The sequence below is a fragment of the Bombus vancouverensis genome, chromosome 17 (assembly GCF_051014615.1).
Source record: "Bombus vancouverensis nearcticus chromosome 17, iyBomVanc1_principal, whole genome shotgun sequence".
Taxonomy (NCBI): Eukaryota; Metazoa; Arthropoda; class Insecta; order Hymenoptera; family Apidae; genus Bombus; species Bombus vancouverensis.
In genome coordinates this window covers 4,720,051-4,745,776 of record NC_134927.1, presented here as the reverse complement: position 1 = coordinate 4,745,776, position 25,726 = coordinate 4,720,051, and the positions used below count along the sequence as shown (strand labels likewise).

Here is a 25,726-nt window from a genome sequence, read left to right as displayed (position 1 = left end):
ACCTCTTTCGACAAATTTATAACAGAAGCATTTGTCCCGCGCTGGACGTGTATATTCGTCGTTGCTTGATTTCAATTACGCAAATTAGCGATTTTTCAGACTAAATTGCCCAGTCAACTGGTTAATACGATTCGCGTGACTCGTTGGAAGCTTGCACACAGTTAATTAGAAGCTTAAGCTTAACTAGAAAAAATAGTACAACTTGCGTTCAATGAACAGCTACACTTGTAACATACTGTACTGTACTGTGACAAGGCAGAGAATTATTTTCCTTCGACCACGCCATCCTTTCGTCGTAAACCTCTCATTTTCCTCCTGGTCACGGAGAATACTTTAAAGACGCTTCTTTCCACGTCTTCAGCTTCCTGATGCTGCTCGATCAACGTTTCTCGTTTCTGTCAAATTTCATCCCGCTTCATTCATTGCCAGGTTCGCGCAACCTCGTCTACGCTCTTCTGCTCCTACCTTCCGCGTCTCCTTCTGGCACGTTTCGTGGAAGAGAGAGGTGGAGCGCGCACGTTCGTACGAGTACAAGCCGCAGCCAGCTACTTATCATCGTCAAAGCCCACGCGGCCAATTTAAAGCGCTTCGGCTGCCGTTCCGGCCTCTGCCGCCCTTTAACCGCTGGAATCTGTTCTTTCTCTTGAAAATCGTAGGCGGCGCTGTCCGTGGCCGATCGTAAAGCTGCCCCAATGAATTGGCAAGTGGAACATAGAGTGCAGCAGAAGCTGTACCGTTTTATCGGGTGCGCGACGCGAACGCCAAAAGCATCCTACAACCGCTTCAATTTAGATGCTAATGCGTACGTTGTAATTATTATTCATAGTTTGCATGCGAGCCGAGTCGAAGGGGTGTCACGTTGAACCGAGGAATAAGACGTCCGAGGATAGTTTGCTTGGCCTTTGAAATTGAAAGTTATAAATTACCGGTTACGACGATAGTCGATAGCAGCCGGCTGTTTCCTCGTTTACTGGCTGATTAATTTCTGTTAATTAACGACACAGTTCCTCCACCTTCGTTTACTTTGCTTGCTTCGTATGAAACGCCCAATAGTTTGAGAAGATTCTAGCGAAATGTAAAGTAAAGGGGCGCCAAGTTGAAATTTAATAATTATCTAATAATTATTTTCGTGCAATTCTTCTTGCAACTTGTTGTTCCAATAATTACACGTTTTATTTTTATTGTAATATTTCCAGCAACGTTCACAGGCCTCTACGGTATTTCTTTTCGTCGCCATCGAACACAGTTTGTAAAACGATAAAGGAACGACATGTAGATATACAGGGTGGTTAGTAACTAGTGGTACAAGCGGAAGGGGGGGGGGGTGATTCTACGCGAAAAAAGAAGTCGAAAATATAGAATAAAATTTTTTTTAATTTTTCCATCGAGACAACGATCTACAGTGAGATCCGTTATAACGGGACGTGACAAAGTGCACGCGTACCGACCGAAAATTCAAAGTCGATTTTCTCGAAAACAAAGCCTCGAACGAAAAATTTTTATTCTATATTTTCGACTTCTTTTTTCGCGTAGAATCACCCCGTTTCCGCTTGTACCACCAGTTACCAACCACCCTGTAGAAATTGAATTCTCAGCACAACGAGAAGGAAAACACAATTTTTGAAAATATAATTTCCTCGATAAATCCTAGAAACAATTATTCGTTTAACATATTGATTATATATTAGTGTTGGTCGCGATAGTCTAAAGTTTCAGATGCCTTATTTTTCAGGGCAAAGCGGAAGGTCAGAGATCTGCGGTTTGGATCAGGGCAAGGCTGCAGGATCAGCTGAGTCAGCTGGGCTACTTCCTGCAGAGGCGCGCAGGCAAGGTCCTCTTTCTCGCGATCATCGCTTTGGCTATGTTCTGTGTCGCTCTCAAGACCGCTCAAGTTCACAGCAAGGTCGAACAGCTCTGGGTTCAAGGTGAATACGCTTTTTAAAATATTGCAAACATCTTTGTCTAACGAATCGAAATATTTTACGATCTTCTTTTTTATTTAACAAGACAAGCTTGGATAGAATGGAATAATATCTAGTGCTTTTCATTTTTTGACAATTTTCGCGCTGATACGTCATGTTCATGTGGCCCGCGAGATTATCAAAAATGTCGTAGTTCCGTTGTTAAATTTCGCACGCAGTTGTCCTTGCTTTTTTCAGCTTCCTCCCTCGGTAAAATAGCGAAATTTCTCTCAACTCGATTTTTCTTTACGATTTCGTTCTTGCTATTTTCTATTCGATGCTCTGCAATGTACTATTACGTATACTTGCTGTGGTAAAACAGTGTACGTGTACGTAGTTATCTTCTAACATTTCTTACAATCTCACTATTAGTATGTTTATTGATATCGCTATTAAAATGGAACGCACGTAAAATGGAATAATTTATTTGCTGGTGATTATATAAATATTTCCTCTCGTTGTTTAATTAACCATAATGTCTCTGTTCGTATTTTAAAACATAGACGTTTCTTACGGGACGAGCCGATAATTTTTTAGAAAGTTTCTACATATTCAGCTCAATGTATCGTGACGTACGCTGTGTCATTATCGGCCCTAGATAATCTACGATGACTCCGGAGATAAACGTGTAGAGCATTCGTTTAGGCGAGCGAAGATATTCTTTGTCCCATTTTTCAACTGAAACGAACGTGAAACGACAACTAATTAAATGTGGCTAATTAAATATTCCAATACGATTCTTTCATTCTAAGATTACTTAAGATTCAACGAAGACACACATTTTTCTCTGTACACAGTACACATAGTGTTTAACTATCTGCGTTAATTCATAAATTTTAGAAGGTTAAAATAATTTAATTGATCGACTAGAAACTACTTTAAGTTATGAAACGCTGCGACAATTTTTATTAAATTGCTACATATTACAAGTTTCTTACTAAACGTGTGTTAGGTATTGCTTGGCTATCTTCTTCCCGTGTCACGTTCCTTATCCGTGTCTCGTATTTCAAACGTACCTTCACAACGACCCAGCATAAATCATCTAACTTTACGAAAATTTGTCAACCTTTTCGTTTTGACGACCGCGACGGATGCGCGTCAACGATAATTCTCGTCAAGACTCGTGTGACGTACGACGAACAATAAGAAGAACCGAAATACAAAAATTACATCTGTATCTTGCAAGGTATCGTCAATGTGCGTGGCAAAAATGGTCTAGTCGGTGAGAAGCGACAGTCGGTCAAAAAGAAATTGGCAAAAATCAGTCGCTTTTGTGGTTACTGGCCGAGAATCTTGCCTTGACAAGCCTCAGCAAGAATTAAGAGATCCGACGAATGACTAAGAGGTTTTATAATACCACGATGTTCTGCGCGTAATACCAACGCGCATCTGGCACGTTGCAGCGGCGAAATTTCCTGCAAATCGCGCCAGTGTACGCTAATAAAGCGTACAACACGGCTTGTACGTTTGCCGTGACAAGGACATTACTCTCGCGCTCTCTGCATTTTCTCGCTTCCTGCGAACGCACGGAAAATTGGATTTCTCAGGCGATATGGTCGCCGTGTCACATGGCAAGCGTTAGGTAGCAAGTGACACCGGGTTGCATTCGTTTAGGCGAAAACACATACGATTCGACCGGCTGGTCCTAATGACTTATCACTCGTCGGAGAGCAGAAAGGGACTGCGAGGTTGGCGTATAGCTCGCACAGAGGACGACGATTTCGCGTGAAAATATATGCAAAGGGTGAGACGCGGACGAAGAGAAAGGGCGGCGGAGAGTGAGAATGGTGTGACAAAAGGAGAATAGAGAAAGAGAGAGAGAGAGAGCGAAACTACGCTTTACCATCACGCTCATCGCACACGGTACATTAGTTTGCTCTCGCTGGGTGGCCCTCTATATTTATCCGTAGTCAGAAACGCTAATTCGAACACCCCGTTGCTAACTTCGACTGGAAACGTTGCTCGTTGGCCGAACGAAAAGATTTCGAACGACTTTCGAATGGAAAGTGAGCTACTCTACGGTTGAGAAAGAAGCTGTTGGTAAATGGAATTTCGTTGGACTGTAAAATTTCTTGAGAATCGAATGTTCTTGACAGAGATAGAGGCTAGTGTATCGATATTGGTGTATATGAGAGATGGGTATTTTTGGGATGTTCGTTTTTTGTCTGTGAAACGAATGCTTCAGTTAGTCGCAAATTTTTATCCGTTATTTTATGCTGATGTCGTTTAGTGACACAATGAAAGTAATAGATAGACGAGACAAGTTTTCTATGGTATTTCGTAGACCCTCGAGGATATATAGTATTATGGCAATCAACGTTTTGAAATGTTCAGTAGGCTGCGCAACATATACGAATTCCATTATCAAGTAAAATATCAACATTAGTTTCTCATATTTCAAGATATGTTGAAATGTCTATTTGAGGTTCCTCTTGTCCCTACCTTTGAGAGAAATTGAGAAACATATACAAGTTCTATTATCAAATAAAATATCGTATTCAATATTGTTTTCTTATTTATTAAGATATGTTAAAATATCTATTTGAGGTTCCTCTTGTCTCTTATATTAAAAGAGAAGTTGCAAGACACATACAAATTCCATTATCAAATACAATATCACATATAACATTTTCTTATTTATCAAAAAACCTTAAAATGTTTATTTGAGGTTCCTCTTGTTTCTTATTTTTTAAGAAAAGTTGTAGGTCACATACAAGTTCCATTATCAAATACAATATCACATATAACATTTTCTTATTTTTCAAGAAAACTTCAGATGTTTGTTTCAAGTTCCTCTTGTCTCTTACATTAAAAGAGAAGTTGCAAGACACATGCAAATTCCATTATTAAATATAATATCATATTTAGCATTTTCTTATTTTTCAAAAAACTTTAAAATGTCTATTTGCATTTTCTCTTGTTACTTACATCAAAAGAGAAGTTGCAAGACACATACAAATTCCATTATCAAATACAATATCACATATAACATTTTCTTATTTATCAAAAAACCTTAAAATGTTTATTTGAGGTTCCTCTTGTTTCTTATTTTTTAAGAAAAGTTGTAGGTCACATACAAGTTCCATTATCAAATACAATATCACATATAACATTTTCTTATTTTTCAAGAAAACTTCAGATGCTTATTTAAAGTTCCTCATGTCTCTTACATTAAAAGAGAAGTTGCAAGACACATACAAATTCCATTATCAATAAAATATCATATTTAGCATCCTGTCATTTATAAATATACACATACATCTTTTTTCATTTCAATATATATATATAGTAAACAAGAACAATTTCAAATATATATATACACACACACATTATAATTATATATTAAATAATATATTTGAAGCTCCTCTTGTTTCTTAACTTTTCCCATAAAGTGAGGTTACACTATATGGATAGACTATTACAAAACAGTCATTAATTATTCCAAGAAGAAAAATAAAGACAACAATAACGAAAAAGAAAAAATATGAAACTCCAGCTCCCTTCGGTTTCAAAACGAGAACTAGGACATTTTAACCAAGAAGCACGCTATATACCACGTACAATACTGATGCCACTGTGCCCAGCGATCCGATCCATTACCTAAACAGTTCGGTTCAACGACCACGACCGAACAGTGTTTCGTGACGAGAGCAGCGGAACAATGAAAAGTGCTGTTCTAGTATCGAGGACAAATATTACTTTCCAAGAGAAGAGTCGAAGCACGACGAGCGTCGAGGATCCACGGTTTGTCCTGTGTAACTGTTCCAAAGATTCTTTCGTCGCGGTCCGCTTGGCACGAGGAGTCGGCCGTGATCGTTGCCCGTCTAGGATCAAAGTTAAGGCCACGCTGCGGGATTTCCTCGAGCGCGGGAAACACGCTCGCGGACGGCAGATTAAAGACGTATCAGCGTTTTATGAGATTTTAATGAGCAAACGAGTTTGCCGAGCGAGCCGTGGCTCTTGTTCTGCAACGACGGCGGCCGTCGGATCAGCGAAGCGTGGTCCGGCGCGTTGGCCGCCGTTTTATAAAACGCGATGTGCTCGCCGACCGAGCAAAGTTGGCATAAATTTGCATCCGCGCGATAATCACACGGGAAAATCGTTAAAAAGTCATCCATCTCGAACAGAAGTTTCAGGGACCTCAAAAGCCCAAATGGCAGCGGGATTTTTTAACCCGCGCTTTTAAGAACGTTTTGACAAAACGATTTACCTGGCCGCTTATTGTGCTCAAACGTTCTATTGAAATTTTCGGCTATTTGTCAGACTGCGATACTTGTCGGTTTTTGAAAAAGGCACTTTAGAAAGTATTTTAGTATTTTATCGCTCTTACTGTATCGCAAAAATTTGTTAACTGTGACGTATACCGTGAGAGTAATATTCTTTGAACTCTTCGAACATCGTACAGATTACATTGCCATATAACACACGATTAAGAGTTTCATTTTCAAGATTGCATCAGCGTTTAGGTTTGGTAACACATTGTGTAGGAGGGCGCTCTGCGTGCTCAACGCGCTCCCAGGGCCTGCACATTTTGGAACGCTCCAGTAGCATGCTTGCATATGTGCAGATTTTTAATTTGTATTTGGTATTATAGTTTTTATTCAGTCTCCTTCAGTTCCTTTATATCTATGTGTTATTTGGCTACTTTTATAGAATTACGACTTATTTCATAAAATAATTCGTGTTATAAATGATCAGTAACAGATTGAAAATTTAAATGATTTTTAAAAATCTGTTTTCTTACAAATTAAAACACGAACTTCGAAATAACAAAATGTACAAAAATAAAACACTTTATGAGGTACGGTAGACGATCGGCGCAGATCTACCGATGTACTGGCTATACTGACTGATTGTTTTTACTTGGAATGTCAACACTCAGTTGTTTTGCCACAAGAATGCGCAAGGCTTTATTACCCTGGTAACGTAACAAAAACATTCGCCTCTGGTTGCTTAAGCCATCGATTCAGTCGAAAAAACATGGAAACTAGATATCTCGTGACTCAGCCACAACGTTCGGCTTGCTAAAAACGAGATAGCTCGTGACCCGTACACAATGTGTTAATAACATCGACACGAGCGAGAGAAGCGGCTGCATAGTATTGGTATACGTGTTCTACTATACACATTATCATGTCTTTCTCTCTTTTCTTTATTAAAATATGTCTCTAAACATTCCACGTTATTTTTACTTTTAAAGAAAATCCCAAAGAAATTCGTCTCTTCGTCAAATATACTTCACGAAGATTAACATTGCGTTCAACGAGGCAAAATTGATTCGCACACTTACACTGTGCCCGCTCGCAAAGAAGCTGTCTTCTACTACGCGTATCGGACTATCCAATGCAATTGCATACCGGTACAGCCCTTATTTTCTGCAAAGGTGCCCGCGGAACCCTTCATTCCTCTATCTCGGCTAATTTAATAGCGTATCGGGAAGGAGTAACGACTGGCGGAAAAAGCGTGCAGCTATTTGCACGCCGGTGTCGCGGCTTTTTACCGCGCCGATCGGTCGAGTGGTACGCGAGGGTTGCGCGACCGTGCGAGAAGCGGCGCGATAGCTCGCACGCAGGGCCACAGTTTATGTGGGCTTTTCGAGATGGTGATCCGAGATGTGCGGCGTGCGTGCGTCATGCGGATCAGTACCGGATATCCGTGAGGCGACTGCAGCCGAGGCGGGATATGCGGGCGCAGTTGTACCGAGCCGTGCGGAGAAGAGTATATACAGCGACTTAAAAACTGTTGCAACATCCTTCGAAACTTTCGACTAACTTCTCCAACACATCGAGGACAAATTCGCGTCTTATGATATATAATTAACCACTTCAATAATTTTTAGACTCCTTTGTCATTTTTAAGTAAATGAATATTACTCCTCGGTACTTGGAAAAATGCCCGTTAGACAGCGTGTAGGTTGGTTTGTTGTAGGTTGGAAACGTATGGCTCGCTGTGGCGCGCGCAGTTGGCTAAGTGTTAACCCTTTGCATTCGGAATTTTATTTCAATTTCCTTACCAGCAGCTCCCAACGCTTTTAAGTGTTTTATTTGAAATTTACTTTAACTAAAACATAAGACAATTTAAATAAATAAAGGAAGAGAGAAATTCACTTAAATACCAGTTTTATTCACACTATTGTTGCATTTTCTAATTTTTAAGTGTACGATATATCTTGAAACAATTTCCAAGATGCAATCCTGGTTTTCTTTCGCATGTTTTACAAAAAACATGAAAGAATGTCGAGTGGGACTCGACAAAGGAGCTCCTGAGATAAAAACTGATGTCGAGTCACACTCGATATAGGAGTGCAAAGGGTTAAAAGAGAAAGAGGCAGGAAGAAAAGTAGGAGAAAATGGAAATTTGGATGTGTGGTAGAGATTAGAGCGAAGGTGACAGCGGAGGTGAGGAGGTTAAGGGCGTCGCGAGAGAACAGATACACGTGGAATTGAGGAGCAGTTCAGGTTATATTGCCCTGTTTCGCCACCTATCCGCGGAATTTAGTTTCAGAAATCTGTCACGTGGTTCAGTAATGGAGTGCGTAGCTAACTACAAGCGACGGCGAGTATATTCGTCAAACGCATTCAATGCGTTCAGTTCAAATTTATTTCGAATCCAGTTCGAAATATCGGCAACAGGAAAACTAGTTCTCTGTTCGTAGCTTCGATAATGCAACAAAAGTGTCAACGCTTGGACCACCATTTTGCCAACCCAATACTTGTCGAAATACTTGCGGACGATGGTGTATGTTGGATCGTTTGAAAGGACGCAACGACGACATTCCGCGGATGGAAAAGAAGGAGAGTTTACGACTCGGTCGTGCGATTTGACGATATTCCGAGAGAAGTGTGTGACGGGCATAAATTTCGTCGGCGAGAGATCGATAAACGTTGCTTTATGGTTTCCTTGATTTCGCTCGTTTACTCTGTGCTCACGGTGGAACACGAGGAAAGTAATCGAGAAGGTTTTATCGTCGACACGAAGGGGGTCCCTTCGTTTCAACGTTCATTGTTTAATTGTTCGCGTTTTATTCGCAGAGATTCGTAAGATGGAGATCCTCCGGCTGCTTTAAATCAATATACACCGGTGCGTACAGACAAACGAGGAAAGTGTTCGTACCAGAGAAGCGAATTGTTCGACCACCTGCCGCTTTGCTGTTCCAATGTTTGAACATTTTACTATTACAGTCGAGTCTGCTGTAACTCGAGCCTCAAGGGAAGACCTGCATTCTTCGAATTACAGAAGTTTCGACTGATCAAACTTTTCAGTAAGACAGGCATAGCAAAGGAAAATTCGACATACAGAAGTTTCAGACAAAGGGAAAATTCAAGAGTGTTTGTAGAAAACACTGTAAGTGGCAAGCTTGACAAATTTTGACTTTTCATTGGGAAATGTTTTATATACCAGTGAGGATACTGTAGCATAGAACATGGGTGCAATTTCCCTTTCTAAATAATTATTAATAATTCCAGATGATGGTGTTATAGTGTTGTCTTTGTAGAAAAATATATGGACAAATAAACATTAGTTAATTAGTTTATTGGTAATAAAAAAGACCGTCTATGTTTCTCGTGTAAAAAACGCGAAATTACTCTCGGAACGATCGAATGGTAGAGAACGTTCGAGATATGAGCTATCCGTCGGCACGAAACGAACATGAAACACGTGACAAACCAGATCACAAGCAACATTTCCTGTGTAATTGATATTTCCGTTAATCCTGCCAATTAACTGTGCTAACTAAAAGTCGGGAAAGCAACGAAACGTGTACGAGTGGAAACGGATCGGTTTTCATAACGCGCAGCTTCTCATTAGAATACGTCATTGACGTATAAACGGCTGAACGTTATCAGCGATCGAGCGGATGCGCGTAATGTTAGCCTCAATTTTGCACGATTATTTTCTATTTGCACGCTGCTCGACACCGTACACCGACCGTGAAGAAACAAGCACTGCCAAGGGGATGTTGTTTTTCAATCACCTGCGCGCCTGCGCCCGTGTACCTGTTACGCGTTTCCTGTTCGGTTTATTTTACGAGCTTGAATCTCTGCCCCTCCACGTATTAGTTTCTTCTTGACGTTTCTTTTATTTCGCGGACAGCGTGAAAAATAGAGAGAAGGTTAAAAGGAACGAGAGAGATTAAGATCGTGATGCAATTTTCGGCGTGTCAGAGTGAGGCAATGATTCACGTTTCACCTTGTTTCCTGCAGCTGCGATTCGAATGCGAATACGAGTATGAGATCGGCGGCCGATCAGGGCGCAATTAAAAATCGACCTCGAGGCGGCAGATAAGATCGAAACGAACGAAACACATCGCGTTACGACCAATGTATGTACCGAACACTTCCGAACACTTCCGAACACACTGTACTGAACTCCACCGAAATGGCAAACTGATCGCCAAATGAGCTAATGAAAAGGTTAATAAAATATCACGTTTTTACAAAATCAACAAATTAGAAATTCAAATTCTATTCTATGTTATAACACGTACATATAAACGTATATGTATATTACACTATTTATTACTATTTTATTCCATTTATTATATTACATTATATCATCATAAATTTGCTATTTCATACACGTCAGACGAGTCTTCCAACACGAAATATTAGACCGCGTAAAATTTCTTTGAATTTTCCGGTAGACTTAACAAGCATCCAATAATACGTTTATCGCTTCTGATTAGTTCAGTGTGGTTAAGTCAGGCAAACTGAGTTGTGGTACGGTCGTAATTATTCGAGATTACGCTTTGGGTCGCGGGAATATTCTGTCGAATGGGGCGCAGGTGGCGCAGTCTCGCTTTTGTGAATCGAACATCGAGAGCGTCCACTTAATTCAAGCTGTTTTGCCTTTATTTTCGTGTACACACCGCAGCGGCGCGCGCGGTAGGTTCGCTAAACAGAGAAGCCTTGGCACACGCGCCGATATCTCTCCGTCTCGTTCGCTCCGGCTCCTTTCTCTTTCCCTTTCCCTTCATCCGAACATCCCTGTACGGAGCAAGCGGATTCGTTTCGAATCTAGAGAGGAAAAGACGGCGCCTCGATCGCGGGAAGATCGGAAGAGCGGTTCCTTTTGCCCTCTTTGGTCGATAATACGTTCTTATGGCGGTATAGGTCATTCCAAGAAACGAGTGACAAGCTCCTTTCTTATATTTTCGAAAGATACAGCTTGTTCTCGTCGATGGATCGATGTTCTTGTTTCGTTCGTTTGTTCCCTTCTGTTAGCAGTGTTCGAAATTTACTTTGCATTGTGACTGATTCTCTGATTCAATTTGTAATTGCCTTTGGCTTCAAAATTTAATTTATGCTCGTAGTTCTTAGTCGGACTTGATTTTAAACAATTTCAAACACAATTACACAATTATAAGTTCACAAGTACAATTATAAGTACACAATTATAAGTAATATATAAGATTCTGTTTCACGTGTTTCAATCACGTGTGTTTTATGAATGTACAAATATAAAATAATATTTACATGATCGTTTTATTGTAATACAGTTGTTTCAGTGCTGTTAATCAGTAGATAATTAGTTAGTTGTTCATTAGCTAGCAAGCTGCCACGGTTTGCATACTTCCATAGGCGAAGGATTACGGAGGATCAAGTTTAGGTTATGTATTGTACTTTCAAATTTGCTAGCGAAGTCGATGTTCGACGCTGTTGTCAGTGCCGCAATATTCATAGGGAATAAGATTCTGTCACTTTAAATTGTTATGGGGAATTTCTAAAATTTTTTGGAAAACTGAACTGTGCTATTAGTGAGCATTGTATGCATTAGAAAAATATTGAAACAAATATGTTTAATATAGCACAGAGTAGTGTAGCTTACCTTAGCTCTCCGGTGGATCCGCGGCTTTACTTTAAGCGAAATATTCACGTTCACTAATTCGACAATTAACCATCTGTTTAAATACTTTTCTCATCTCCGCGAAATTTATACTTGCACCAAATATCCTTTAATTTCTACCGATAAATCCACCAAATTCTAAATTCCATATATCGTATTTCCTGCATTTTCAAAAACCAAAACCAGGCACAGATTAGTCGACTTTCTGAAAGGGACGACGTCGCATATACGTCCGACAACAAATGTTTTTAAATTGACCATAGCGCGGCAATGCACCTTAGGTTTCCGCCAAGTGGATCCGCGGCTTAAGCCGGTATCGGCCTCTAGAACTCGGAAGTGTCTAGGCAGCGTCTTCCTGGAACGACCTGTACCGAGGGCCAAGCGGCGCAAGCAGGCCGCGACGTTAGGGCGACAAAGACAGACAGAGGACGAAGGCACGACCGTGCACGAGGGTCGGCCGACTGCTTACATCTTCATTAGGCCCCCATGTCTCTGAGTGCGACGAAGAGGGTGTACAGTCGGCGGTTAGACGGAGACCGGCGCGCGGTGAAGAAGAAAACGATGATGAAGAGCGAGAGGAAGACGAAGAAGGGGCGAAGCATCGGGTCCATTGGCGAGAACGAAATGGAGAGAATCCGTAAGGCCGCAACGGGGATAAGAAAGTCAGAAGACCGTCGTCCAAAGACCCACCGGGAATCTGTTGTTGTTGCACCGACGGACGGACGGACGGACGAGAACGGCCGCGTAAACAGAGGATCTCATCTTCTATTTACTACTCGCGACTCCTCCAAGCTGCCTCGTTGCGCCAGCAGCTGCTGGATCGCGAGCATCCGCTGCTCGCTGGAACTTGCGCTTAACGCTAAGCTTAGCAGGTCATGCGACAGGTTTCAAATTTTTTGAATTGTACGTGCATTGTTCACCTAAGTTGATGTAAATTCTTATATCAAGAAAAATTGAGAAACTGATTAGTCGGACGATATACGAACTTGCACGAAGTTAGACGAAGTAAGGAAATAACAGTGAATGTACAATTTTGAAATACCTGACCAGGCCCGGTGAGCTTATTAGTGTCAGAGAATTTCTTCGATGGAGCAATCTCGTGAGAGGAAATAACAGTTGAAATTTCCCTGTACATCGTCAAGCGAGTGGAATTTAAACGAACCTTATGTGTCATCCTCCGGCTGTTACAAATAGTACATTGCTTTTGGGCATCTCGTGAATGCCTGCACCGACGCGTTCTGTACGTTTCCGCGCGTTTCAACTTCTCCCGAGCGCGTAAACATCCGCAGCACACGAGCAACGTTCCAGGCCTACGAATCTCGCTTCTCAACTGCAACCTACTCGCAGCGCTTCCTCTTTGATGCTTGGACGCGGTGGCAAATCCGCGTTAGTGAATTTATCTTGTCCAAATAAAATTCACTCGCTCGAGCTAGAAAGCAATCGCAACGCGTCAGATTTCCAACACCAAAAAGGATTCGTCCGTAACGAGGACGCCTGGCTCGGAACGAGGTTTGCGCAAGTAGAAGAGGCGCTGGTTTATCGATGAAAAATCGCGCGATACAGGCGATAAGGTAATTCGGCGTGGTAAAAAGCGTGGTGGCAAGAGAAAATGAGAACCGCTGGGATTGGATGGGGCTCGGTTCCGGTGAATGGTCGCGGTGGGTGGCCCGGTGGGCTCTGTGTGTGCGCCAAGCCAACCCAGCCAGCCAACCAGCGGTGGGCCTGCGTGCCTGAGCGATTGAGCCAAGTCTCAGCTCCTCCGTGAGCCTCAGAGAGCTAAGCCTGCTTCGAAGGGCCCCGTTCGTTTTCTTCTCTCGTCTTCCTTCTTCTCTGTACCGGCGCGACCCCTCGAAACTCCGTGAAGGAACCCACAGAGAAAGAGAGAAAGGAAGAGAAAGAGAAGAGAAGAGAGGAAGAGAGTGAGGAAAGGGGCCACGAGGGTTTCTACTACGCCAAGTAGCCTTAGCCCGGCTTCATCCGAGCCCTTGGCACCGCGCGGCCCGTCCTTTTTCCATCTTCGCGCCATGCCGCGTCTCTCTGTACTATCCATTCGGTGAGCATCAACCCCGAAATTTTATCTGTACGACCTAGGATAATGAAGCCACCGTAGGATATAGTTTGGGGGCAGCGTTCGCAAGCGGTAGGTAATTAGGCGTATCGGCGGGACCTTTATTCCTCGACCGGACCCATGGCCAGGTTTATCGTGGTCGTCGACTTGCCATATAAATCAACTTTTATTGACTCCGGCTAAAACAGTGTTCTCGTGCACTTGCGGCTTTATTGACTCGATGCTCGGCTATTGTTGCCTGCTGGCGATCACACCGCATTTATTGGGTTGGTGGATTTGTCAATGCCATCTAATGACAAAATCCGCAATCACTTAGTTGCCAATCAAATAGTTAACACTTTACTGACCGCTAGCGGTTCAACAGCATACGCACGTCCGACCGGCAGCTGAGGCGCAGATTCTCCGTGGCGCCGGCTCTGTTTCGGTTTAGACTCTCCAATACCATTCTTTTCGTTCATCGCGAACGTTAAGTTTTTCAAATTGGTATAAAACTTTGGGAGCTTGCAAAGTAACATAACTGATGCAACCGAGGAAGGTATCTTAGTACTAAGTAACTAATTGTTGCTCAAATAATGAGAAAGATTGTTGGCGACAAAAGGCCGATTAATAGGCTATCGGTCGGTAAGCGTTGGCGACAAATGCCGATTAATTGGCTATCGGTCGATAAGCGTCGGCGACAAGAAACCGATTAATTGGCTATCGGTCGGTAAAGTGTTAACGCGTATCGATGGGCCAGCGAGTTCGGGTAATCGTTCGAATTTAGGTGGATCGCCTCGGCTCGCAGAAATTTCTGTCTATTCGTTTTATTGTTCCGATCGTGGCTACGTTGTTCCACCTATTTTTCTCATTTTCCAATCCGTACTGTTCCTGTCATCGACAGATACATTCGATCTTATGGTAACAATTTCTGTTGAATGGTCTTAGCAAGATCGAGAGGCGAAGTTTCGACGTGTGCGACGGTGACGCCATCGAAACAATCGGAAATTTCACCATCGAATCGTATGGTTAGGTCAGAAAAGTGCGATTATCTCGTGAAATTTAGCTTCAAGTCTTTTCAAGCTATTAATACGCAAAAGCTGAATCGAGCTAAAACCAGCATCCAGCAAGCACGAGATATAGATGTGCATGTATGTGTGTGTGTGTGTGTGTGTGTACGGTCGCTAAATAAATCGTTCAAGGAAATGTCACCGAGCTTCTGGCTGGTTTCATCGCTGCTTCAGAGGGGAAAACCCGACACACCCTTGGCAAAGGGAAGAACGTGATTTTTGTATTTTCACACGCCATAAAGCTGTCCACACGTGCGTTTTCACGACGTTGACATACGTTCAATCTTGTTAACACCAGGAAAGGCATCAGCTTCCAGGACGGAAGAATCCATTTTCCGGAACTTATCCGTAAAGTGTCAAGGGACAGCGTTTCGTGGAACGTTGATCCAGCGACAGATGTCGGCCCATAGGCGCTGCATTGTCCGATTCCACAAAGAGAAAATAGAATACGTTCGGTCCTCGACGACTTTCACCTATTTTATCGTAGAGTGGATCATAGGTGGGCCACGCACGTTTACAGAAACTTGAAAGGGTGCGAGAAACTGTAAAGAGCACATAGCATGCGAAAGTACAATTTCAATCACAAAAATTGTGCAGTTTCCTTCGTGCAATGAAGTCAACTGTTTGGAGATACGACTAGCGACATCTCAATGAAAGAAACAAAATTACTTCCCGAACAAATCGGGCAATTTCTTAATCGATCGTTCAATAATCGTCGTAATTTACGGAATGTCCAGCTGGATAAATTGTAAAGTACAAATTAAATAATAAAAAGAACAATAATCGTCGATTACTTCGGACATTTCGAAACGAAGTATCGTACACTATAGGTTTGTGTGACAGAAAAGAAATGTTTCAAAATTTAATGAAGCATCTATATAATGAAGCGATAAGACTAGAACTATAAGTTTACAACTATTGGCTTGGCAACTAGGTGATTGCGGATTTTGTCAATAGATGGTATTCGTATGATTTTCTGTTATACGATGCAGCTGAGTCTGCAAGAATTGCTTCACGCCGTAAATTCGTTTGATGAAACGTATTACACGGCTGCAACGAATATGATAATTGACAGTAACAGATTTTAGGATGCGTGATTGGTTCGCGTGACTTTTACCTACACGTTGTAGCGCCAGGCTTTCAAAAGTTTACTTTTAGCTGCTTATAATACGCGTGCCTGTACTATGTAATTACAACAAATACGATAATCGAATGCAACCAATTTCGCAACGCGTGAATGGTTCGCGTGATTTTTATGCAACGCCTGGTGCCAACCATACGACGATGGCGTGCGAAAAATATAACAAGAGGTGCCACGCGAATACTACACGCGGCTGCACACGAAGGTACTCGGCTACTCGTACGAGTCTTCCGTGAAGATATGGGCCGCTCGGCAAGTTTCCGGAAACCATTGCACTTTTTAAGGAATTTGGTCGATGCCAAAAATCGTATTGAGAAGTTTCTCGCTGGAAAACCTGAGAACCCACGTGACTCGGTAAATGTACGTCGAATGTAAACGTATTGGGTTGGCAACTAGGTGATTGCGGCTTTTGTCAAAGTTGCTTAGTGGCGTAGTTGCCAAGCCAATAAATCGCAATATTACGCGCGCTATGCGAAGCGTTTGGAAATCGCGTTCGGTCTGTACGATCGACAACGATGGACGACGCGCGCAGCGGACAATGGCCACGGACGCTCGATTAGTTGAACGTACGGTGAAAGACGATCTGTTTTGCTCTGTGTGTGTTATCTGCGCAGTTCCTCTGCCACTCGTGTTACACGACTCGTGGCATTTTTACGAACGCTGGCGAAATGTAGAAACCACAAACGCCACAAACGAGTCAGGTAGTTTCTAAGAATCGACGGAAGGCGATGGTTACGAAAGAAGGGAGGAAAAATGCTGGCCAAAAGGTGAATCCCATTCGGCTTATCCACACAGAGAGACCAATGGACGGCAGTATTTTCGACTAAGCGTTTCGCGGTTAGCGAAGAGAGCTGTGGTAGCCTTTTGGCTAGCAATATCACGAAATTAACGTATAACCGGTAATTGGACGGAATATCCCTTTAACGATTTCACGATCGCGTCCTACCTTGTCCGGCTGTTAAACCTCCTCGTTTGAAATTTAAGGAGGAGAAGTTAAGGAGGGTTGCCACCGTGGTTGTTTGTGCCGCTGCCGAGGCATTTAAGGACGAAGCACGAGAACCACGAAAAAGGGGGTGGGAGTGATCCGTCTGTTTCTCTCTTTGTCTCTCTCGCCCACTTTCTCGCTCTTGCTCGCTCTCGGTCGTTTCTGTTCGTTGCACGGAATCAAAGGGCCGCTCGTTGCACCTGTTCTCTCCCTCGTAGTTGTACGAGCCATGTTGGTTGGTGTTGCGAGAGAAAAGGAACGAGCTGTCCGTGTTGTGCTCGCTCCGTCGTTTCTTCTTTCTTTTCTGCGTCTCCCTTTCCACTCTTTTCCCCTTTTTCTCCGGACCTTGACCATACTGTTGATTCAAGGCTCTGTCGGTCGTGTCGGTCCGGTGGCCGCACTCTCCATTCCTGCTATTGGGGCGAGCATCGAATTATCGTTAAACGTCGCTTCTTCCTTCTCGCCGACAGCAGATGAGAAGAGGAGGAGGACCGCTGCGTGCTGGTTTTGTCGCATGTGGCAGAAGCAGCCCGTTTTATTCTCCGGGGAACCGTCGCCTAATTATTTTCCGGTACGTGCAATTTCCAAGGCGCTCGTTAAATCGAGCTGCAGCTACGGGCGGATCGTCCGTTTCCCGAGATTCCCGCGAACGCAATCGTCACGCTGATATACACCGCTCGTCCGCACTCGGACCGCGCGGCTACGGAACCTGAATACGCGATGCTAACCGCAAGCAAGTACTGTTACTTCTAACCGAGCTCGGTGGCAACGATTAGACCGAACATTGTATCCGCTTACGGGGGAATTGAAAATTACGGAATTACGAAGTCGCAAAATCTATAGAGTTCATACAGCGCGGGAAAATACGCGAAGTATGCGAAGCATATATTGGCTTGGCAACTAAGTAATTGCGGATCTTGTCATTAGGTGGCAATGAGAAAATCCGCAATCACTTAGTTGCCAACCCAATTTGAAACAAAATTAAGGCTACGGACATAATTTCTATTTTTTTTTTTTGTATTTAATTAAAAATTCCTAAAAGGGAAAGAAAGTCTAATTTTCTTCAAGTGCTTGGATGTTGTGAAAGACGATGATTTCGAACTTTTGCTCGGCAATGTACGTACAATCGTAGGTTGTCAGTGTGCACGTGTGATCACAGGCAGCTGAACGATCGTGCAATTGGTTTACTCGTTTGCGGTTTGGTATTACGAATTGCTGGTTTACAAACCTGACATTCGCTCTCTCGTTTGAGACACGCTGACGTTGGACGAATAGCGGTACGTTCGAGAAGTAAAAAATACGCCAAATGTAGAAATACGAAGCGTATTTCCACAGCTCTCTGCCTCCCATCTTTGCCTATCCGTGGCAATAATTAACGCGATTACCGAGACTTTAAAAATCGGAAAATTACTAAAATTACTCTCGACCGTCACGTTGGAAGTGATCAAAATTTTATGAATAATCATGACATATTTTCAAATTAATAATCTTGTATTAGAAAATACGCTCGGTCAACGTGATTCTTAACACGACTTTGTTCGCGATCACGCAGGTGCATAGAGTGTGATAGACAGATAGATAGATCGAAATCGAGCTTGTTTAAAAAATATCTCAGAAATTATTTCTTTTGAATCCCGCCTTTTTACGCAAAATTTGACGATTTACTCGAATTGGAGAAAAACTATTTAGACATTCCATGAGCACTGGAGGATCCCATGAGGATCCACGAGACGTTCGAAAACTGAAGGCGACTGTAATATCTCGTTACAAAACTAAGGTAACAGAAAATGAACTAGAACACCGTACGTTGCCCTAGATATCGTGCAACTTTTATTTGAAACATCTTCTCATACAACTGACGACTAACTTACGAGCTATTTTAAATGGTCGCGTTAGAAGACTCAAGCTGAACAAACAGAAAATTTGGTAGGCTTACGTTGTCTTAATATACGAACGAAGCTAAGGCAGTTTTCTATAATACCTTCTACGGTATTCTGTATACAGATAGTACTTTCTCGATTCTCGTAAAAATGCGCCAATGAGAAGCGATGGCAGATCGAAGACGAGTGGCGCGATCGAACGGCTGACGATTCGTGGCACCGTCTGCGCTGCGCTGAGATCGCAATCGCCGCAACGCGACGATCTGTCGATGGAGCGCGCCACGTGGTCGATCTGCGATCGGCAAACAAACGGACAGAGCGTGCGTGGTTGTGTCGGTGGCGGCGACCCGACGCGTCGGCTGAATGAGACGGGGTGGACAAAGGCGAAACACGCGGCCATTCAAAGGTGCCCCGGAGGGACAGAGAGCAAAGTAGATTCTTACACGGTACGATCACGGTAGCCGGAAGGGCGCGGATAGACCGGGAACGCGATCTTGCCCCCGTGTGGCAGACAGGGACGGAGAAATAATTATAGAGACGCCCCGCCGATAAATCAAGATGCGCGTTTCCTCTCCCCTTCCTCTTCTTTCTTCTCTACCCTTGGCTGAATCACAGGCGCTCGGTATATTCTCTTCGCCTCTTTTCCCTTCCAAGCTTCTTCTCTCTTTCTCCTCAGCCTCCGTCTCCGTCCTTTTGCTCGCTTGCCTCCGTTAAGACGCATGTTTCGTGCTACGCAGAGCGTACAGAGAGAAAGAGAGAGAGAGAGAGAATAGTGTCTTTATTACGCTCGATGGTCCGCGCTGCATTCTACAGGCTGATTCATCTTGTCCGCGGAGCGCGTGCGCGCAGAGGCTGCGCGCTCGTTCACGTGGGCGGCACCAAGCACGGAGAGGGGAGATCGAGAAACTCGTTGTAAGTGATTCCGTTCGTAAGGAAACGTTCGGCTATGAAACTCGCGCGCCTATGTTTGTAAGATGGAGTCCGCGGCCTAAGTACAGGCTGCCTCAGATTTACGGGTCCTCTGCCTCTCGCAGCGCGCGTTTTCCAGCGTTTCGATCGTCGCACCGGTAAATGTTTGCCGTTTCGGTCGCGTCTCTCTTATGGCGCTGAGCGCGACGCGGTAGCTTGCAGATAATTACAGATATCTACTTTTCCTATTGTTGACTCGATTCCGAGAAGATTCGCGGATATTCCGCCACCGCTTCTTTCTTATCTTCTTTTCTGTGCGGCTCTCCACGGAGAAATAAACGTGTACTCGGAAGCAGCTCGCTGGAATCGCACTCGCCTCGTCATGGGGCGAATTCCGCGAGACGGTTTTAACCAGTTGACTGGGGAATTTAGTTTGAGAAAGCTGTGGACGTAAATGAAAACAAGCGACGACGAGTGTACGCGTGGGAAATGCGCAGGGAGAATGCTCGTGTTGTGAATTTTACGACGAAATTAAAGCGAAATGACGGTGGCTTACAGTTTTATTCGAAGAAATGAACAGTTGATCGTTGGAAAAGTTAGCGTTATAGGAAATCTGAAAATTGCAACGAAATAATCAAATTCGTAAGGAAGAAGAAGTAAAAGAAGATGGAAGAGATTTAGTTGGTTTTTTCAGCGTGGCAAAGTGGATTTGCTTTTGATGACATAGCTGGTATAAAATTAGGCAAATGTTTTCCGATGAGACGCGTAGGTTTTGTGGTCGACCAACTTTCAAAGTTTGCGTTTGTGGAATTGCATATTTCTCAATAATTTGTTCGACACATTCGACTAAAAAATTTAATCATATTATATTTATTATACTATATTTTCATTAAAATAGTGTAATGTAAAATATTCACCCAATTTGTAAGGCAACAAGGTTACATAGGCAATTCGGGCATGTCCAATATAACGGGAAAAATAATAAACTTAGTTTGTAAAAAGGAACACATTATACGGAGAATAATTTTTATTTTAAATTAATCAAATTTTTTGTTCATAAAATATATAGCAGTTTTACTGACAGTATAATGTAAAAACATATTACTAAATAACATTCTTATTACTTCTTACTAAAATTTGGATTTTTTATAGTAAATGGTAACTTGTTTATTTTATACGACGAGTATACGCGTCAATCGCACTGAAATAAAGTTTTGGGTCGACGTATATACGCGACGAACGCAGTTGATTGGTTAAATTTGCAATGATTCTTCACGCTCCTAATTCTTCTTTAATATTCTCTTCAATAACTCCCTACTATTTTGCGTGTTCTACTTAAAACGTATTCTAAAGACAGCAAGTTGATGGGAAGCAATTTAAACAATTTTTTTTATCAATTACTGTTCAATATTATTATTAACATTATTATTGTTGAATACGTTATAATATTATCATTGGTCATCTAAGTAAAATATCGCGCAATGTGATTCACATTGAAACCGACAGCTTAAAGATGTCTAGCGAATGAAATCAATGTGGAGTGACTGGATAAAGAAGTCGGAATAGTTGACACTAATTTCTAATTATTACTTACTTATTAATTATATTATTTCATTATTTACGAACGTAAATTCTTCTTAAATTCCATACTTCCAACGTTCCCATCGTCACGTAGGACGTTATACGCTAGTCAACAACGTTGTGTATTTTTTGCGCTCACAGCTAAAAGAAGAGGTTACCTAGAGGAAGCGTTCGATTACCATAGCACGTATCAAATATCACTTCGTCCTCGCAATAATCATACAGATCGGCCGTGTGCACAGAAACGACCTGTAGCGCGTGTTGAAGCCTTCAAAGTACTCGATACCCCGTCGATAAAGTGATTTGAGTAAATGATCCCCCTGTGTACGTCGTCCGGTATCAATAACCGCTACAACACGGTTTGTTACAACCGTACGCGTGCCACAGTGCAACAATAAAAATGATCTGTACTACGTTTTCTCGAGTGCTGTCATTGTAAGTTGAAACTGGCCGATAGCTCGCTCGGTAAGAAGGTCGCTGCTATTGTTGTCCGTGAACAAATACGTAGCGGTTTTCGACATTCCACGCTGTTCGTAGCGCACCCGTAGGAAAGAAAAGAGAAAGAGGCAGGAGGAAAAGGTCGAACGTGCGCAATCAGGTTCCCTTCTTCTTCGCGCTACCTTCATTACCGTGTTGGTCTGCCCAGAGTTTTACGCTCAGGGAGTATCTGTCCCTCTTACCCAGGTCGGTAACGATGACCCTTTATTCCACCAAAGCTAAATCGACTGCTTTCCTCGACCGTCTACGATCGTGTTCCTTCCCCCTGCCCCTCCTAGAACGGTATTACATAACGTCTCGTAACGACTTTCATTAACTCGCGTCACGATACGCGTGTATTATACAAACAGTCTATAGATTGGAGGGTAGATAAATACGGGCAATTATTTCTGATTAATTATCCGGCGTTCGTTAGCCGGCGATAATTCAAACGATCGCACACGCCCGGAAACATATTTTTTGATGGAGATTTTATTACGGGTGAAAAAGAATTCCATGTTGAGTGGAGTATACAGTGAAGGACAGAAGTTTCAGGTGATTCTTTACTTGTTGTTAGTTTACAGTCGACATTTTCTTCTACGAAATTCACACGGATAAAATTCTCTAATTCAACTAAAATTAAAACCCGGTAAAACGTAAAATAAAAACTTTTGCAATTTGCACTTATACATTCTGCACTTAGCCCAACCTAACCCCAACCTAACCCCAACAAAACACTCAATCACGTGAATACCAAGGATGCAAAGAATCAGAATAGAGTTGGACAGTAATTGATTATTTTTTAATCGATTTCTGTAATCGATTATTTAATATAGTCGCAGTAATAGTAATCGTCAATCAATCTATACGATCGTTAATAAATAAATCATAGTCACGAATAACTTGTATCACGGAGGATCATTAATCAATAATTTTTAAATCACTCAACGATTCATTTATATTTTATAAGCACCTGTAACGTGTATTTGTACATTTTGAAAATTGTACAATACGGCTGACCGCGCATGTTTATAAAGTTTTTTACATAATTCTGATTGGCTAGTATTGTACGATTCGGTGGAACTGAAATATTCATGGTGTTGCTATTACGGGAAACCTACGGAGTAAATCGTAATCAGAAACGCGATGATTAATGGGATGATTGTTGATTAGTAAATTAGTCATTGATTGCAACAACTTTTGATTCTGTCTTTGGTCATTAATCATTATTAAATAATCAGCAATCTAATCAGCAATAATCAGTAGATAAATTCTCGTTATAATTATATATAATTATATTTGTCAAATATATTTGTATTAATCAATTTCTCAATTTTTGTTAATATATTATATCATTGATATAATATAAATCAATTTCATCAATTAATCATCCATTAATATAATATCAATCAATTTTTGTAAATAATATAATATTAATCAATTTCTCAATTTTCGTTAATATATTATATAATTAATATATTAAACAAAATTGAGACATTGATTAACATATATAATATATTATTAGAAATTGTAGATTAGAAATGGATTGAATTAATATAATTATAATTAATATATTAATTATATAATGTATGAACAATAATTGAGAAATCGATTAGTATATATTATATATTAGAAATTGATTGAATAAATATATTAGTATATTACAATTTTCTTTAATATGTTAATTACATAATATATTAACAAAAATTGAGAAATTGATTAATCAGATAAAATAGGAATTTACATAAAGTCACATGTACAAGAGGAATGTACAATTTGAAATTAAATTCTGATATCGGCCACTTGACTTAACATCAGTTAATCGAATTACGTTCCGCCCAACTCTGGTTACCAGAGTGTGTGATAGAAAAAAAATCTTACAGATTCCAATCCACGCTGTATATTCGAGCCGTTCGAAATTCCATAGGAATAGGAAGGGAAGCCACGCGGTCGCGCGTCGTTTCTTCACGCCGCCCTCATTATTGCTCGTCCTTCGAGCTTTACGATCGCGGGATATTCGTCCCTGTCCCTCAGATTGGTCACGATGAGGCCTCTGCTATCCTCGTTCGTCTTCGCTTCGTACACCCCTGAATATCGACTCGAAAGACCGCCCGCCGTCTCCTCAGCCAGCTGGCTTCTTATTCACTGGCATTTCGTACGTGATGATGTAATCTGGAACACATCGAATCGTCCCAAAGCAGGTTGTTAAAAAATGGCCATTTTTGGACCTTCTTGCGAAGGAAGAATTTTTGCAGCACATTTAAGAGCGTTTCTCTCACAGGAGAATAAAAGTTACTAACATTTATTCGGCGTGCGACGATCGAGTCGTAGAAAAATTAGAAATATCAGGGATGAGAAAATGGCAACGCTGGAGGCGAATGTTGCTCGTGCGTTACACACGTAATCTTCGTGTTCTTTGGATACTGTTCTTTCTGATCCTATCGATATTTATAAACGCGGACAGTGTCGCCGTTTGCTTCTTGTCATGACTGTTATCTTATTTCCACGGTGTCGGCATTTCCAATGGTTTCATAAATAAGGATAAGACTATCGCTTTTTAAGAATCGTTTTATCAGCGTAACACGTGTTGAAAATGTTGATCGTGTTGCTGCGTATACGTAGCTATACTCGTCCGATTGAATTATTAGCAACACGAGTAGAAAGAGAAGTCGGATACCTCGGAATTTATAATTAGCATACGGGCACCTGATGGATTTTCAAACTTATTTCTCTCGGAAACGAAGCCTCGAACGTAAAAATGTTATTCTTTTTCCATTTGTTTCTTTATTTAGAATCACCGCCCAAACGCTTGTACCATGCTTTCGGAGATATTTTGTATATGAACACTAATAAAATCAAAATGTGTTGTTACTGGGGAATATTACGTTCAGATGGTACAGCATTCGGATATTTACATATTACACTATTTTATTATTTCCTGATATTATTAATATATTTAATGATGTTATAATTATATGAATGGAGTAGGTTACAGTACTAATATTATAAAATATGTACGTATTTGAAACAGAAAAAATTCATTACTGGGAAATATTACGTTTGAGTGGTATTCAACATTCTGATATTTACATATTATATTATTTCATTATTTTCTGATATTACTAATATATGTAATGATATATATTATTTTATAATAGATCATATAAATGGATTATGTAACAGTACTAATATTATAAAATATTTACTTTATAATATTACATTATTATTTCATTATTATAATTAATATTATATTATTAAATATATACTATATTTTTTATAAATATTTAAAAAAAAATTCATTACTGGAAAATATTACGTTCAAATGGTATTCAACATTCTGATATTTACATATTACACTATTTCATTATTTTCTGATATTACTAATATATTTAATGATATATATTATTTTATAATAGATCATATAAATGGATTATGTAACAGTACTAATATTATAAAATATTTACTTTATAATATTACATTATTATTTCATTATTATAATTAATATTATATTATTAAATATATACTATATTTTTTATAAATATTTAAAAAAAAATTCATTACTGGAAAATATTACGTTCAAATGGTATTCAACATTCTGATATTTACATATTACACTATTTCATTATTTTCTGATATTACTAATATATTTAATGATATATATTATTTTATAATAGATCATATAAATGGATTATGTAACAGTACTAATATTATAAAATATTTACTTTATAATATTACATTATTATTTCATTATTATAATTAGTATTATATTATTAAATATATACTATATTTTTTATAAATATTTAAAATAATTCACTATTGGAAAATATTACGT

General features: G+C 40.8%; 1 protein-coding gene across 1 annotated transcript in view; it reads left to right on the top strand.

The window, feature by feature from the left end:
* Positions 1-25,726, top strand: part of ptc (protein patched) — an 84,988-nt gene that overhangs the window by 19,447 nt on the left and 39,815 nt on the right. Inside the window, exon 2 of the mRNA XM_033349534.2 lies at positions 1,733-1,925. Coding sequence (XP_033205425.1) covers positions 1,733-1,925 — 193 coding nt within the window. The remainder of the gene's footprint in view (positions 1-1,732; positions 1,926-25,726) is intronic.